This window comes from Natator depressus, chromosome 6, assembly GCF_965152275.1.
Source record: "Natator depressus isolate rNatDep1 chromosome 6, rNatDep2.hap1, whole genome shotgun sequence".
In the NCBI taxonomy this organism is placed as follows: domain Eukaryota; kingdom Metazoa; phylum Chordata; order Testudines; family Cheloniidae; genus Natator; species Natator depressus.
The window spans coordinates 50747292-50765584 of NC_134239.1; the positions used below are offsets into that span (position 1 = coordinate 50747292).

Below are 18293 nucleotides of genomic sequence, written 5' to 3' on the forward strand. Positions count from 1 at the left end.
GCTGGCCCCCCTCTGAAGTCCATGCCATCGCATCTTCACTGCTACTGTTACCTGTGCTACCTAGATTAAAGATAGACATACACAAACTACTGTGCATACAATGGGCTGACCTCCAAATCTGAGCAAACATCAACTTTAGGCCTGTCTGGACTGCGGTTTGATTGTGGATCTGGACTTAATGACTTGGGCCCATCTCTGGTTTCTCTCCTAGCTAGTGAAACCCTGGGCTCCAACACTTTGTCAAATAAATGTCTAATTCTTTATTTTGTAACTAGCTAAGCCATTCGTCTCAATATTTAAGGAGTACTTGTGGCATCTTAGAGACTAACCAATTTATTTGAGCATAAGCTTTCGTGAGCTACAGCTCACTTCATCGGATGCAGCTGTAGCTCACGAAAGCTTATGCTCAAATAAATTGGTTAGTCTCTAAGGTGCCACAAGTACTCCTTTTCTTTTTGCGAATACAGACTAACATGGCTGTTACTCTGAAACCTCTCAATATTTAAGTGACATTTAATCCTGAGAGAAGCTAGCACCATAAAGTGCTGGTGCCTTTCCTCTGGGTTCTGGGAGCATCAGCATTGCTGCATTTCTCATCCTTCTCCACTGAACCACATTGCAGAGCAGACACTGCTGCACATACTCCACACAGCAGAAGACACAGAAGGAAAACAGCTAGTCTCAACTGGTCATCCTTTCTTCTGCTGCCTGGCAAACCACAGTGTGCACTGAGAGGCAACAGATGATGGCAATAACGTCTATACATTGCTCCAGCTCGGCCCTTTTGGCAACTGAGGCTTGAATGTTATTCATGGCCGTTGGAGCCAGTGAGGTAACGGATGGGAGGGGCTCTTCTCTGAAGTAGGAAATTCTTAGGTCACTTTTGAACCTGGTACATAGAGCAGCTGCCCAGCTGAAAGCAAAAAGAGCATCAGCCATTCTGAGGCATTTCAGTGCAACTGGGGGTGGGAGGATTTGACTGATAGCGGCCTGGTTGGCAGTCACTTCACAAAAACAGCCCCCTCTGAGTGAACAGCAAAATCTGACATAAGTACTCTGAAGGCCTCCAGTGGCCAGCAGTCAGAACCACAGTTTCTCTTGTTCTCATGAGCTGGGCCCCTGTGTACTCATGGATGGCTTTTTGCAGTGCTCACAGCTTTTTCAGCCTAGAAACAGTCAGTTTCTATCAAGCTGGCAAGTCCTGAATTTTTACTGCTGGCTGAATGGGGCCTTCTCCATCAGCTCTGGAATAAAGTTTTTATTGAGAGATTCAAATGCATGAAGAGACTGTGAGCCTCTGCCAACACAGTGTTATATACTCTCTGCCATTCAGAATAAAATGACACATGTGCAACCTGGACAGTTCATAAAGCTCCGATAATACTGGCTCCACTGACAGTGATGATAGACATGATTAGACTTAAAAATAAAGTATTCCAAAGTGCTTTACAAAGCAATGCTATCAAGAAACAACCACTGCAGAAAATTGGTATCTTGGGCTTATGGGCTTACATTCCACCTGAGGATCTCAAAGCATTTTAAGAAGGTGGGGAAGGTATCATATCCCCTTTTTACAAATAGGGAAGTTGAAGCATAGGAAGAACATAAGAACAACCGCATTGGGTCAGACCAATGGTTCATCTAGCCCAATATCCTGTCTTCTGACAGTGGCCAACGCCAGGTGCTTCAGAGGGGAAGAACAGAACAGGCAATCAGTGAGTGATCCATCCCCCATTGTCCTCTCCCAGTTTCTGACAATCAGAAGCTAGGGACACTCAGATCATGGTGTTTCATCCCTGACCATCTTGGCTAATAGCCATTGATGGATCTATTCTCCATGAATTTATCTAGTTCTTTTTTTATCCCGATTATAGTTTTGGCCTTCACAGCATCCCCTGGCCACAAGTTCCACGGGTTGTGCGTTGTGTGAAGAAATACTTCTTTTTGTTTGTTTAAACCTGCTATTAATTTAATTGGGTGACCCCCTAGTTCTTCTGTAATGTGAAGGAGTAAATAACACTTCTTCCACACCATTCATGATTTTATAGACCTCTATCATATCCCACCCTTAGCTGTCTCTTTTCCAAGCTGAAAAGTCCCAGTCTTTTTAATCTCTCTCCATACAGAAGCTGTTAACTGACTTGCCCAAAGTCACATAACAAATCAGCAGCACAATAAGGAATAAAACTCAAGTTTCTTGCATTCTACTTCCTTACTCTAAGTTCATGCTCTCTCCCCTGCAGCAACCATTGCAGGCATGTGACAACACGCCCACAACCTTGGACACCCCATCCTCTTTTGGAGGCAGCATGGTCCAGTGGCGAGCAGACTGGCCTAGGAGTTACATGGGGCCCATGGTTTCTATTCCTGGCTCTGGTACGGCCCTGCTCTGCAAACTTGGCCAAGTCACTTCACCTCTCTGTGAATCCGTTTCTCCATTTGTAACATGGGGATAATGACACCTTTATTTGTAACGCACTTTGAGATCTATGGATGAAGAGATAAGTATTCCAGAAGATCTATCATCTAAGAGATAAGTATTATTATCTTGGCCAGATACCAGAGTTATCTTCTACTCCTTTGAAAAACACCACAATATCTTTAAATTCCACCTGGAAAGCTAGCAGATGTGGGCAAAGGGCCCTTGGTTTAACATGGGATAGTCCTTCTCAAAATGCAGTGCCCCATAGTCCCACTAGCATTGGACATGATCACGGAATGTAGAATGCTACTCTCTGAGCCAGCGTTTCTCAAACAGTGGGTCCTGGGAAAGGTTTAAGTGGGTTGTACATGCCCCAGAGATGCTCCCTGCCCTGTGTTCTCACTTCCCTTGGGCAGCAAGCAGAGGCCTGGGGAGCGTGATCCAGCCAGCAGCAGCATGGAGGAAGCACCTCTGGGGCGCACACAGTGGGGACAGGCTGCTAGCTGTCTGCTCCCCGGCGCCAGTCGCTTCCTCCATGCTGCTGCCCCTTGCTCTCACTTCCCCAGCAGGCAGCTGCACGGGGAGCAGGACCGAGGCAGGAAGTGGCCGGAGCCAGCAAGTGGACGGACAGTCAGCAGTCATGGTGGCCCGGCTGTGGAGAGAGAAGGGCTGGCTGGGGCTGTAGGAGGGGACGGGCTGGAAGAGCCAAGCTTGGGAGGAGAGGGAAAGCAGAGGCCAGAGGGCTGACAAGGGGAGCAGGGGTAATGGTGGGTCTCCCCACAAAAAAGACAAAATGCAGTTAGTCGCCTTAGTAACAGTTTAGGAACCACTGCTCTGAGCCATACTGACATCAGCAAGGGGAAAAAACAGGGCAGGAGCTTCAGGAGCGAGCCACACCTGTTTGTTCTTCACACAACGAAAATATGTTGGCTGCTGTGTAATCTTTGTGAAACCCAAGAGATATGAGTGCCTGGTGCATACTGATTTTTGCCAGTGACTAAGGCAGATGTGTTCTGATATGACACTCATGAGCTCTGACGCCCTCAGGCAATCTGGGATTTGTTGCTATGCAAAGATTTACTCACATCTCAGATCCTTGTCTAGAGGGTTTGACATGATATTTCACAGGTGTGGCACTTTGCAAATTGCAAAACACCTCCCTGGGTGTCTCATTTGGCACAATGCAGCAGACAGTACTCTGCATGTGCAGAGGATGAGGCCAAGATGGGGTTCAAAGTACATCATGTAACAAACATGCTGTTTTCAACAGGGACAATGTTCCAAGGCTTTTTACTTACTGATGCCTGTTTTCTCTCTTCACTGCAGCTTTTTGCCTCTGGACAGGAATCAGAACACCACAGAGCCGCATCACCAGCCAACTAGCTTCCCCAGGTTTCAATGTGAAAATATACACTAGAGTCCTAAATAGGAGGCTCCTGCCACTTGCCAACCTGCAGAGAGGCTCCCAAGCTTCTCTCACTCCCACATGGCTCTCACTATCTCTACCCCTTCAATAACTGCCACCACTTTTGGTCTATCAATTTGGCTGCTAAGGGAGTTGCCATGGACAAGGAGGTGCAGCCTGCATGTTCTTATGAACAGAGGGGGCCTAAGTGTGCAGGCCACTTGCATGGGGATTCTCACACACAGTTTACACTTCCCCTTTATATGTGCATTCTCACACTCCCTCACATACACATGAATTGCACTCAGAATGAGTTGGTTGTAGGGTGCTGAGTCTGTATGTATCAGCAGCTCTGTAGTTTGACAACATGTTTTCAGCACCATTTTGACAGCCTAGACATGACAGCAGCCATCAGGGATGGTTTTAGGATAGTGAATTCTATATTCCCCCAGTGTCAGAGGGAAGCACTAAAAAGTCCTTTCCAACCCTGATTTTGCAGTGATTTTCATAGTATGCCCCTTCATAAGTGTAATGGGTGGCATAAAACTGATTGACAAAGAGCTCATCTGATAAAGCAAATGGCTAATAGGTTGTGAGCTTTGAATTTGCAACAGCAATTCCCACTGAAGTAAATAGGAGTTGCAGGTGCTCAGAGCGTCTCAAAATCAGTGCTGAGTTTACAAGACTAGACCTGTAACTCTAATAATCATCTCCCTCCTTACTAAATTTAGGGCTTTTTAAAAACATTGATAGATTTTGCACGGCAACCCAGGAACCACAGCACAAACAATTGCAAAGCATTTCAGCATTATTGTCCTGGTTCATGACTGAGATTTTTCATTAGAAAATAGCCCAGATTTGCAGTACACATTAAAAGTATATTCTAGAGAGACCATAAATGCACAATAGAGCAATGCAGTGTTTGCAGCTGATTTAGCACAGCTCAGTAAAGAATAAAAGGGCTGGCTACACAGCTTTGCCAAGTCAGAGTAGGTGAATCAATGCCTTCATCTATCAGACTGCGCCCTGGCACACACTCATGCAACCTGGACTGTCTTTTCCCTTTACTTGGGAATGAATAAACAGACTCACCTACAAAGCGTCCCCAGCAATATTTACCCCACTAGCCATGTTAAATAACAGGGATTGGGGTCAGTGTGGTATGGACACATACAAACATATCTTGGAACAGATTCCAAGTGGAGTTGGAAGTTAGTTGCTGTTGGTATATCCGGCAGCTTGACAGGTTCCATCAAAGTTTGAAGCCATTTGCTCAGTCTGGTATATTCAGGCTCATGTTTTTTTTCTAATGCCAAAATTTTGATTTTTTTTTTTTTAAATATCACTTTTAATTTCCTGTACACCTAAGTCTCGATCCGAAGTAAGTGGTGAGAAATATTCCAAAAACCTGCTGCTGATGCAGCATCTAGTATTGATTTAAACATAAAATAGACATACAGCTTGCATTGAAATTGTGATATTGCATTCTCTAACCCAGCTCTGGAGATCATAGAAGGGATGCAGGTGTGGAGGAAAAGTGGAAAACTGGGACGGCATTCATGTTTTAACCCATATAAAACTCTGATCAACTACTCTCACTGGGTATGTCTACTGTAATGTAGACATACTGTGTGTGACCTTTTCAGATTGGTAGGCCAACTTTGCAGTTATTACATTTGCATCCCCTTCCCTATTTTAACCATGTAACTTTATTCTTTATCTATCTAGATACAACAACTTAAAATGAAACCTGCTGCATTCCCTGTTTCCTCTTATTTCTATAACAAGCTCACACTGGTTCTCTCCAGTTGCTTCTATTCCCACCAGACAGATCTTTTTAAGGTTTTGGTTTCTGCTGGAGGAAGATCAGGCATCAGTACAGAGAGAATTATTATTCTGGAATACAGTAGCACGCCAATAAGATTGAGACCCCATTGGGGTTGGTGCCCCACAAGAACATAGTAACAGTCTGCCCGGATGAGCAAAGGAACCTCCCTGACAGTCTGCTAAGGGGTAGGGTTGTGAAGGGATTCAAGAGGGAACATCTTTCAGACTGAGATGTGCACTCTGCTTTCTCTATCAGGGACATTTTATAATTGTGCTCTCTTTATTTGCAAAATAAAATCTACAATAAAGACACCCAGGCTGAAATTATAGCAGTTGCTGTTTGGATAAAGTGACCAGATGTCCTTTTTTCCCTCCAAGACTTCTGCATTCTGTCCTGGAAACCTGGAACCAGGAAATGGGACACCCATTTTTATGCTCAGCACCTCTCCTCACCCACGGGTCCTGCTGGGGGCTCTGCTCAAAAGCTGTTATCCCCTGTGCCTGAGGACAGCAGCTACAGCAGACTTACCACCCACCACCATCGGGGCTTGGCCAGTGGCACTTGCACCACCATCAGGCCTGAAGGAGTGAGGCCTGGCTGGCAGCGATGGCAACAGCAGCAACAGTCAGGCTTGCAAAAGTGGGGCTTGGCAGCGGCACCAGCCCAGAAGGTGATGAGAAGGGGTGAATGCATGAAATGGGCTGGTCCATGTCCACACTGGGAAACGGGGGAAGAGAAAGTCATGAAGGACCCTGTCCGGGGATGTGTGGAAAGGCCAATTTGTTGTGATTTATAAATTATTTTCTCTGTTAGTGTTATTAAAGTGACTTTCAGCTAACTTTTAAAAATGACATTAGATGTTAAATTTGTTATTTTATTATTTTTAAGTGAGAAAAAAATTGTAAGTTAAAAACATCTCTTTTTAAATTAATGGGAGATTGAGAGTGACAGTAGAATAATCTGTTTTTATCATATTGTTACGGCAGGTGTCACTTGGTGGTGCTGTTACACACAGTCTTCCAAGTTCTTAGCCGGCAAGCAAGTTTTGGACAGGCTGACATGTAAATCTTGGGAAGCTGTGCTGGGTTGTTGTTAGCTGGATTACGCAAGATTGGATATAGAGGCAGCTTGGGGAGAGAGGGAGCCGTGTGAGCAGCTGGAGAATTTGCTGTCTGCCTTGGGCTCTGATAAGAATCCATTCTTGAGGCAGAATTGCTCCTTGGGAACCAGGCACTGGTTGGGCTGTGATGCCTGAAAAAAGGGATTGCCCTGCATGCTGTTCGACCATCTCATCCCAGGACTGGCGAATGTGTGCAAATAAAGCAAATTTACGCTTAGAGTATATCTGGATTCCATATCACCAATTTCTCTTTCACTGGAGAACTGACCTATAAGGCCCTGGACATCTGCTGCCACTCAGCACAAGGGGGACACTGGGGTCAATAGAGGACATTGGTGTTGGAATAAGGGGCCACAGTATTAATAAATCTGTGGCAGGTATCATCCCTTCCCCTGCTCCTGTGCATTTTCATTTTGAGAATGTGGCCACCTGGCATGGGAGTTGGAATCTAACACATTGCAAGCCTAGGATGCTTCTCAACCAGAGACTGCCCTCAAAAGGAACAAAGGGATATGCTGTGTGCTTGACTTTCTGCCAGGCTGACAATGAACCACACAGCAGAAGGCACACTAACATGTCCTGGGTACAGCTGGCCAGAAACTGGAATTCCTATTCCATGGGGCATTCAGAAATTTAAAAAAATAATAATTCCAAAACGGAACAAAAATGAAATTTCAGCATTGCTTGTGGAATGTGAATACCAAAGTTTTGTTTTGCTGAAGAGCTGGGATACTGGAAGCCCTAGCTCAGGGGCAGTCCATCTGGTGGGCTGCCCCAAAACCAGGGACCCTGGGAACCAGAAAGACGGGAAGCCCTAGAGGTCCAGGCTAGCAAAGAGCTGCAAGTCTAGGAGCTGGACTCCCAGGCTCCCCATCAGCCTGCCAGGTGGGCTGCTGAGGAGCTGGGTGGGTGAGTCAGCAGGAACCCAGGCAGGTTTTGAAACCTGGCTGGCAGGCAGAGCTGTATCAGAAACCTGCAGGGTTTCTGTCAGAATATAGTCAAAAAATCAATACATGCCCCCAGAACGTTTCAATTTAGACAAATCAACCTTTTCTGATTAAAAAATATTCCACTGGAAAATTTCCAGCCAGATCTAATAATAAGACTACTTGCAGAGTCAGGTACTACTTGACACGAGTAAGAGTGGCCCTTTTGTTTTTATTGGTGTATTGACTTCTTGTGTAAGTTTCCCACCTACTAGACATGTAGCAGCAACCGAAATAAGCCCCCTCTCAGGCTCTCCACTGCAATCAACCTTCGTATTCCCAAGAATGATGACAATCATTAATCAGTGGTATTGGGAAGGTAACGTTTTCTTTGGTAAGGTCTTTACTGCTTTAGGCAGCCACATGCACTCCTGGCAATGTCCCTAGACAAGCCTTGCTGGCGATATACAGTATACATCTTGCTCAGAAAAGACTGTCTGAGAAAGCAGCTTGCTTCCCAGCTCCAATTCCAACACCTTGTAAACTTGGCAAGACTAATGACCCATGCTGGCTGGACAGCAGGAATAACTGATGCCTGATAGATAGCCTCCTGCAAACGAACTGCACTGCACATAAGCCCTGAGCTATTCTGCAAAAGGAGGCCTTGTTGGCCTGATTTCCTTACTGCTAACAGTTAACAGACTTCCCTACCGTTCATTGTTCAGGGTCATCCTTGGCGGATCCAGGTTGGGGTTCTCCATGGACTCCATCTGAGGACAGCGTAGGAAGTAGTAGAGGGTATGGAGGGCATCAGGGGACCAGGTAATGGGCTGCTGTTGCCTGGTTTGCCGGATAGGGCTCATGCCAGGGCGGAGGGTGTTCAAACATTGCATGTGGTGCATTGCTCGCGATACCAAGTCACCTGCACAAAAGGGGACAGGAAAAGCATTTCTGAATGTTCATCCAGACCCATATGCTTATTTTTTCAGCTAAATAAAATCACTGGCAACTGAGAAAGCCTTCTTTGTGTGTAATTATTATTTACCCACTAAGCCAATAGGCAGGTCCTGGAGCTGCCATTTTATAGTTTATTGCAGTGGTTCTCAACCTGTGGCCCAATCAGCACAGAGCTGCGGCCCATGTGACATCCTCAGGGCCACACAGATAGTAATGGATGTGGCCCACAATGTTAAATAGGTTGAGAACCACTGGTTTATTGCAATGGAAATTTAACCTTTTAAATTCCTAGTCATTAGACAAGTCATGGTAGAATTAAACTACTATCTAAGTAGCTAAACTTGCCTGTCATCTGGGATCGGTGTGATGACTTTGCATTATTTTTCTTTGCTATTTTAATGCTGTTTCTTTTCTTCTGAAGCCACATCCATGGGTTTCTTGCCTGCCTTTGGCTAATGAAACACACTTTGTAAGATCCTACATCAGCACTGGGTTGGGAACATAATTTATGCAAGGGGACAGAGGCAGCGTCCATGTAGGTTGCTTGTTTTGGTTCTCCCTGTCCTCTACATGTTATGAGGCCAGACCGGTTCCCTACATTGGAGCCATCTGATCCCACCTAACTAGCCCTCAAGTCCCAACTGTCTGTCCAGGTTCTTATGACAGAAAGAGGAAAGCCTCTGTCCTAGTTGGAAGTCCCTTCTTGTTGGTGTTTGCTTCTCTTATCCTCCTCACTGTTCTCTAGCTGAAGATTGCTTCCAAAGAGTAACAACATCCATCTCCCTTATTAAAGGGCCAGTCCTTATATTTCTCTCTCTCTCTGATTTTCACAGACCTTGCTGGAAGTCTCTCCCTGAGCCTCATAAAGGTCTCAACTCAAGGAGAAAGCATCCAGTGTCTTCTGAGCTGCTCAGTTCTTGGGGATTCTGAACCCTTGTCAACCGTCCTGTGTCAATACATTGGAAGACTCCTGACCATGCAACTGGGAGGGGGAAAATCTATGTTACACAGCTGCTACTAAGAAGATACTAACCCTTCCCCCTCAGAACAGGAAGCTGCTGTGGGTTAGCACCTGCAGAGAACACCTTTGGTTATATAAATCCCAAGTGCTCTTCAGCTGACACTTGCTTTAAACATACTACACCCCACGTTACAAACACTACAGTAGCCTGACAGTAAAGGCCTCAAGTGTTACAATTTACAGCAGTGGTATTCCCGCAGCACTAGTCTGAACCACTACTATAGAATACCATATAGGCACAGGATCTCTTTTTTCCCTGGGAATCTTCTGTTGCTTTATGTTCTACCGTCCTCTAGAATCCTCACAGGAAATGTTCCTCCATTGTGTTCTATGGTTACAATGCTGGGAAAGGATGGAATTGAAATAGCCACCAACACCAAGCTGGGTCTGAGATGGCGCATTGAACTTAGCCACACAAAATGTGAATTCACCCCCCTCCCACCCCCACCTTGACTCCCAGTGCAGTTCTTAGGATGATGCTAATCCACTTAGGTCTAACAGCAAAAAGACCAAGTTTACTACGATGCCTCCAGCTGAACACTTTAGGGATTGATATTACACAGGCTGGGGAAAACACATGGCTACTGTATGTCTGAGCATTATGCAGTTATTAGTGAGTCAGATCGATGGGGTGTTAAAACCTCACTTTGCAACGTGAAGCTGTGCACTCATTCGTCGCATAGTAAATTCATTTTACAAGTAGACTCCAGAGAGGAAAAAACCTCCTAATGTCTCTGCCTTTCCCATTTCTGTTGCTCCTGAATCTTTCCCTAAAACCCAAACATTCTTACAAGAGTCCTATGCATCTTCTAGCTTCTGTGCTAATCCGGAATCCCGCATGATCAGAAAAGAAATGCATCTGGAATTCAAATTTTCAGCAAAGAATAACATCCCACTCCCTACTTCTTTGGCAACCTCCAGACCATATTTTAAAATCAGTAGGTGACTATATCAGGACATCCATTCACTAGACGTAATGACTAAGCTGGCCAAAGCAGGGACTAGGAAAGAGGGAGAGGAAGCCGCATTCAATCATGGGCCCATGCTACAAAAGCTCCCTTGTGTTCCAGCATAAATAGAGGTGTGTTAAAAGAATTTGAAAAACCTCAAATTAAGGCAAGTTGCAAAATAAATGGTGAAACCACAAGCTCTGGGCCTGGCCAACCCCTGATATTCATTAGCCTTCAGATCATGGGGACTGGGACAGTGGTGCCAGCAGAAATTTTGCAAGGAAAACCAGGCCAGGAAAACACAAATCATTTTGGTTTATTTTAAAGGGGCACTGTCAAGTAGTTTAGGCCCAAAATCTGGGGTTTGTTAACAAAAAAAGATTTACGAAATTGATTATATCAGAAGCATTCTCAGGATTTCCCTCCTCCTCATTTTTATATTTTAAATTAAAACAAAAAACTTTCCCCTGGAGCGTCTGCCATCCAAACTTTACTAGTGTATGACAACTAGAAAGTGAATTTGTGGCCACTTGACTAACTGCTGTTAATCTGGTGCTCCGACATTAGGCTGATGAAAGCCATTTAAGCACCTACATAGCTAGTAAATAGATCTTTCACCAGCACTGAAGTCACTAAGACAAAGAATAAAATGCTGGAAGAGGGACATTTTATGCATAAATTAAGCATAAAACATCCTAATCTGATTTCCACGAACAGCACCCTGAAACAATCAAATTTTACATAACATGGAACCAATGCCGCTCATGCTGAAGCCAATGACAAAACTGCCATTGACTTCAATAGCAGCAGGCCTTATATTTTGTTTAAACAAACGATCAGTTACAGCTGAAACTCACTTAGTTCTGAGATGCTTCCAACGCAAGTCGCCAAGAGAGACTGTTCCAGAGTTCGGAGCTCCAGCTGGGCATAAGCATCGGCCCGTCCATCACTGCTTATGGAGCCATCATTGTAGGGGCTGAAGTAGGCAGGCAGAGACAGCACACCTGGGGAGAGCAAGTGAACAGGCCTGTTACAAGTGAAATTGCAGGGCCGGGGAATACTCCACCATTCAGGGATGGAATGGAAATACTGAAAGCACTGATTTCTGTTTGTAGTGGTGACTGGGGAATTCAATGCATGCTGCTCACTCAGCCACAGTGCTCAGAAGGTCTTTGGAACCAATTAATTCTGCTGATTGGCAGAAGCGGAGCTGCTGGGCTCTAGGGAGCAAACACAGATACTGTTTGCAGCCTGTAAATGCTGGGAACAAAGAGTTTGTAAAATTATTTTATTGTAAAATTACAACAAAAGCTTTGGAGAATCTAAAGAAGCCTTTAAAGGTATGTCCACACAGTAAAAAAATCCCACGGCAGTGAGTTTCAGAGTTCAGGTCAACTGACTCTGGCTTGCATTTCAGGGCCAAAAATAGCAGTGTAGATGTTTGGGCTTGGGCTCCAAAGCCCTCCCCCCTTGCTGGATTTCAGAGCCCAGGCTCTCACCTGAGCATCTACTCTGCTATATTTAGCCCCGCAGCGCAAGCCCAAGTCAGTTGAACCAGACTCTGATACTCACTGCCATGGGTCTTTTTTTTTTTTTTTTTTTATTTAGCTGTGTAGACATACCCTAAAACTGTATATGCAAAAATGAAGTTGTGTGCCCACAGGCTGAACTTGCATAGCTGTAATCAGATTGTTGGATGCAATAGCCTGATTTTTAAGGTTGTTGAGCATAATTGCCAAGTCCAGCTGAGGTGAATGGGAACTGAAGATTCTCAGCATCTCTGAAAACCCGGTCATTAATGATCTCATTTGTGCAGCTGACAGTAGGCAGTTTTGAACGCACAAGTTTAAATTTTTTATGTGTTGTGAACATTTGGGCAGGTAAGATTACTCTTAGAAGCGGATTTTGAAAAACTGGCCCATAAAAGCATTTATTTGCATTTCTACAAATGACCCAAATAGAAAGTTCGATTAGAAACACCTCTCCCTCTCTTACACTCTCTTTCTCTCTGGTTGTTAAGCATGTTTCTAAAACCGTTTCACTTTCTTTACAAGAGCATTGATGTAAAATGACTAGTTATGTCAATAACATAAAAGCAATTTATATAGTGGTGATCAGAACCCACAATCTGCTTCCCCCCCCCTTACTGTTCCTCACAAGTTCTTGTCAGCTGCTGGAAATGGCCCACCTTGATTATCACTACAAAAGGTTTTTTTTTCCTCTCCTGCTGGTAATAGCTCACCTTACCTGATCACTCTCGTTACAGTGTGTATGGTAACACCCATTGTTTCACGTTCTCTGTGTATATAAAATCTCCCCACTGTATTTTCTACTGTATGCATCCGATGAAGTGAGCTGTAGCTCACAAAAGCTTATGCTCAAATAAATTTGTTAGTCTCTAAGGTGCCACAAGTACTCCATTTCAATCTGCTTTGTGTATCACTTCACAGTTCTTCCTTTGTCTATAACAAAACAGAGCCAAATTGGGTGAGAGTTTGGTGCGACTGGAAGTACTGTTTAGAGCCTGTTGTAACGTCCACAGGCACTGAGCGAGCTTACACAGGCAATTCAACCATTGCACTGGAATCCTGATGTGCAGCAGCTCCCATAATTCCACTCCTGGATCCATCACACAATTCCTTGCTATTCCAGACCTGGGACCCCATACACTTCTCTGTCAACATATCTCAATCTTGATCTGTGGCACCCTAAGCTATTCAGTCTTTTGTCCCCACACAGCTCTGCTCAGTACTGTCATGCAATACACCTACTGTTCCAGTCCTAGATGTGGAGAGTGCTTCATTCTAAATCTGCAGCCACCTCCTGTCATGTCAGTCCCCTGCCTCCCATCAAGCAGATAATTACCAATTAACCTGCACCACACTGGGAGATCTTTGTTACTTTGTCTTGATGTTTTCTTTTGAGATTTTATACAGAATTGATCTCTCCCTCCCTCTCCCATTCAGCAAGACACCTCCTCTTCACATCCTGTTCAGTGGCACAGCCAACGATTGCATCAAGAACTTCCTAGACATTCTGAGGATAAGGGAATGATTTATCCTGCTGTGTCTCTGCACTGTACATCACTGTTGGCTAATGCAGAAAACCCTGCCAATGGTCTCTAATCTGAATAATTAGGAAGCTCGAGTTCTAAGAATTAATAGAAGCAACACATGCAAACTGGAAGCGCTCACTCACTACACTGCAGCCCCCTACACAGAGTGTGAGCCCACTTCCTTTTCCCATGTTAGTCCTATGAAAGGACATTTTAAGGCATATGGATTGAATTTACAACAGTGGGAGAAGGAAAATGGGCTGATTTGTTAAAAGTTTCAAATGGAGCACATAACTCTAGGAAGGTGGAAACAGAAATGGGCAGTTACATTAATAAAACAAGCAGGGCACACACAGACAAAAAAAAGCTTTCGGTGCAGATCACCCTCCCCTCTGCTTTCTCCCCCAACGGTTTCAACTGAAAGTTGGTTGGTTTGTTTTAATTACAAATAAAGATTTTGTAGAATGATTTAAGCTGGGCAGACAAATCAAGCAAATTTTCTCAGCTTTTCAGGTTATGACTTGGCAGTTGTTGGGAATAGTTGGAAATAAAAGTGATTTATTCACTGGGAAAAGTCACTCATATCTGCCCACGAAGTACAGTAGTATTAGAGGGCAAAATATTTAGGGTCTAATGATTCCGCTGGCTGGGAGAGAGGTATGCCTGTTACTTAAGTGGGAGATGAGAATGGAATTAAGTCCTTAAGGCCTGATCCACAGCCCACTGATGTCTGTGGCGGTATTCCATTGATATAAATGGGTTTGGGATCAGGCCCTTAATATACAGCAATAGCATTTATAAAATTTGTTTCCTGTTAATTTAGCAGTGTGTGCGTTTTTCACAATTGAAGGGTACTGAGTCCCTGACAGAGTCCTGAGAACTATCCCCTTTTCCCCTGTTGTAGCCTCCCCTTTCTGCAAGGCTCCACAGCACGCTAGCCATTCTTCTGGAAGAGGACTGGAGAGAGCTTCCTATGTAGCACATCAGCACCCTTCCTTAACAGGCCAGAGTAATACATTCCATTCCCCCAGCGAGCAACAAGCTTGCTGGCATCTGAAACACTTCGTGGCCTGGGTGAAGGAAGCAAAAGGCCAGAAGGCAACTTCAATACTTGCCGTAAACAACTGCAATTCCATTGACATGAATCTCCTCTAGTTGTTAGCCATATAGGCCTGTGATACACATGTGAGCAATTCTGATTCTCTTCATTAGAGAGCAGTGCACACATGTACCCTTCTTTCATAAGGGTTACATTTTTACTCATTACTGCATTTTACACTCACTGCGTTCTTTCTTGGAGATGAAAGGGTCCTGTAGTGGAGAGAAAGAGCACTTTGCTCACAACTTTTCAAGAGACTAACAGGAGCGACTGACTGGGCAGCAAGAGTATAATATTCACCACAGCTTGTTTACAGCCTACTTTACTGTGCTAATTTTGGTACTACTTCCGTAGTCCCCATCACTTCATGGAAGGTAGAGAAGTACTGTTAGTCCCACTTTGCAGATGAGGAACTGAGCCCCAGATGGATCTGTAGCCACACTGAGTCCATTAGGGTTGGACTCATGTAACTGGGAGCCAAATTTGATCTTGTATCTTTTAACCTACAAGAGTCAAACATGGTTTTCATGATGGATAGAGTCAACTGCACTGCAACACGCTATTCTGATTGCAGATATCAGAAATGTTCTGTAGCAGAGATAACAACACAGTCCCACCCAGAAGTGGAATAATTTTCTGAAACGGTGTTAATCTGACAAAAAAGCAGAAACTCAGACAGATGCTTCACTTTACTTCTCAGAGACATGTGGATAATGTATAAATCTCACTCCGAGCTGGAGGTGCTGATGGTGATTCTGATTTGGTAATGTCACATGCTTTTACATGCCACTGGGATAGGTATTATGAATGCGTCAGACTGTGAACATCTTACCTTACTTTTGTATCATGACTTTGCAAAGGTGGAAGTGGAGCATATTCTAAATGGTTAGAAAAGGAGTTAAGAGTGGCTGTGCCGCTGACTGACTGACCAACCTTGGGCAACTTTCATCGCTTCTCTGTGCCTCAGTTTCCTCCTCTATAAAATGGGGCTAATTATGGTTACCGATCCGAGAGTAGTGCTATAAATCTTAATTAATATCAGTAAAAGTGTTTTGAGATTTCCAGATAAAAGATACTATAAAAATGCAAAATATGAAGTGTAAATTGTTCTGATTGAATTTGTAGGGCCTGTTCATGAATTTAGATTTGGCTTTATACATTTTTATTCATGGTTATATTGATTTTGATCAAGGCTAACTAAATAAGCAAAATATAACTCAATTAGATTAATTTGTACCTGAACGTTCTCTGTTTACTTTCAATCTGGGAGTAAAACTATAGTTGACATGAATTTCAAGGGTATATTTCCCCCACGAAATAACAACCCAAAATAACCTTTAATTACTATGCTGCAATGATCCATCAACAGCACACTGTTTTCTAAAAATATTTTTTTGTTGTATGGGTTACATTGTGTGACTCTCATCCATTCCTTGCCATGCCCTGGTATTTTGGCCACAAAACTATATATATTTATTTATTGCCAAAGAGATTAAGGAGCTAATCCAACTCCCAATGAAGTCAACAGAAGTCTTTCTACTGATTTCAGTGTGGCATGGATCAGGCCTTAAAATCACAACAATTTAAGCAGCAGCTTTTCCCGAGATTATTGGGAGGTAGCACTACATACAGCAGCCCAACTGAAAACACCTTCATAGTTCTGTGATCAAGGCAAGGTTTAACAACAGTACTTAGTTTCTGATATTTTCATAGGTTTTGAAATAGCAACTGGGAATAAAGCAGGGTTTATTCTACCTCCTTTTAATATATGAAATCTGCTCCAGGGCTCTTAAAAGGCAGTTACTGGGTGGAGTTCCAGTTACTGGGTGAAGCAGTTCTTCAGAATGAAACTATTCTGCTAGCCTGAAGGTTTTTGAATTGTTGTCTGTAATCTGATGCTTTTTAAGAGCAACTGAAAAATGCTTCTGCAATCTTAATTGAGTCAAGGGACAGACAAAAAACACCACCAACAAAAAATGTTCACACCATTCGACATCTTGTTGCTTTTAGTGGTGCAGTGGGGATGCTGTTATGGCTGGTGGGCCATCACTTCCCAGGCAAGCTGGCCATGCAACTCTGCAGTTTCCACCTGATGTGGGGTTTGGTTCAAGCTCAAAGCTCAGGTCATGTTTCTCGAAAGGTTTGAGAACTTGACGAGTGACTCCTGGGCTGAATTTTGAGTGAAGCTGGGATAATTTGCAGCTTGGCATCAGTCACATGACAATTATGGTTTGGCATCAAAAGGTGAACTAGGAGGTTTTGACTGGATTTTGTTTGGAGATTTCACACTAGAGGGATCAAAATCCTTGTCCATGACATTTTATCTTTACGTTGTTACGCTCTCCAAGTTGTTTGCATGTGATGTTTATGGAAAAGGACTCTCCAATGGGAAGATTTTCACTGTGTTTTCTGGACTTCATAGCACTTTAAAGCAGTTGGTACAGAAATCTGCTGTAATTTAAATCTTTCACATTGGAAGACAGCTTCTTGACTATCTTGTCAGCTCTTTGAGGTCTTCCAAATGGTTACATGATGTTTAGAGGTAGCCTTTCAGAAGTGGTAAAGAGCCAGTGAGACTGGTCTGAAAAGCAATGGAATTTTGCCATCTGGGATTCCTTGTGGAGATTGCATAGGGCACTAACTCTATGTTAGAAAGGTGTGACAAAGTCTAAAGAGCTTGGTTCAGGATATATTAAGCTACCGAACACAGATATCGCTATCCCATGGGGCATACGTTGGGGAGTATGGAGAGAAGGAGGGGGTTACATGTTGCGCTTTAACTTGTTTTTAGATGAAACCAGTAAAATTGCATTTGTTTTATATATCTTTCCTCTGGGCAGAACAAAAATAACCTCTTTGAAACAAGGACTATCTTTTTGTTCTGTTTGTACAATGCCTAGCACAGTGGGGTTCATGACTTCCTAGACATTACCATAACATCAACAAACAAAACAAACATGAGACAAAGATCCATTTCAGGAAATTAAACCTAAAGATGAATTTTTGACAGCTCTGGGAGCACTCATTAGATTCAGGATCATATCTAGCCATTTACCTATCCTTAATCATGATACATTTTGTATGAGTCACATATGCACCAAAACAAAAAGTGTAAATAATACACAGGATACATCAAGAATATAAAAAATAAGAAAGAAAAATGTCTTCTGTCATGGGCATCAAGACAATTTTGCAATATATGTCTTGTGATTAGTTCCATACGGAACATTTACAAAGGTCAAATGTTAACTGAATCCAGTAGGCCTGTAGAACTAACATTTTAGAGACAGAAGGGTGAAATCCTGCCCTCACTGAAGTTGATGGCAAGACTCCCATTGATTTCAATGGGGCCAGGATTTCACCTAGGAAATCAAGAAGACTCTAATCCTGAGGTGGGCAACCTGTGGCCCATCAGAGTAATCTGCTGGTGGGCCATGAGACAGTTTGTTTACTTTGACTGTCCGCAGGTACAGCTTTGCGCAGCTCCCAGTGGCTGTGGTTCACCATTCC

The 18293-nt window shown here is 43.7% G+C and overlaps 1 protein-coding gene across 1 annotated transcript in view; it reads right to left on the minus strand.

Annotated features, from left to right (window-relative positions):
* The window catches only part of ABTB2 (ankyrin repeat and BTB domain containing 2), a 193122-nt gene that overhangs the window by 49479 nt on the left and 125350 nt on the right, over positions 1–18293 (minus strand). Inside the window, exons 2-3 of the mRNA XM_074955260.1 lie at positions 11487–11633; positions 8413–8623 (exon numbers count right to left, since the gene is read on the minus strand). Coding sequence (XP_074811361.1) covers positions 8413–8623; positions 11487–11633 — 358 coding nt within the window. The remainder of the gene's footprint in view (positions 1–8412; positions 8624–11486; positions 11634–18293) is intronic.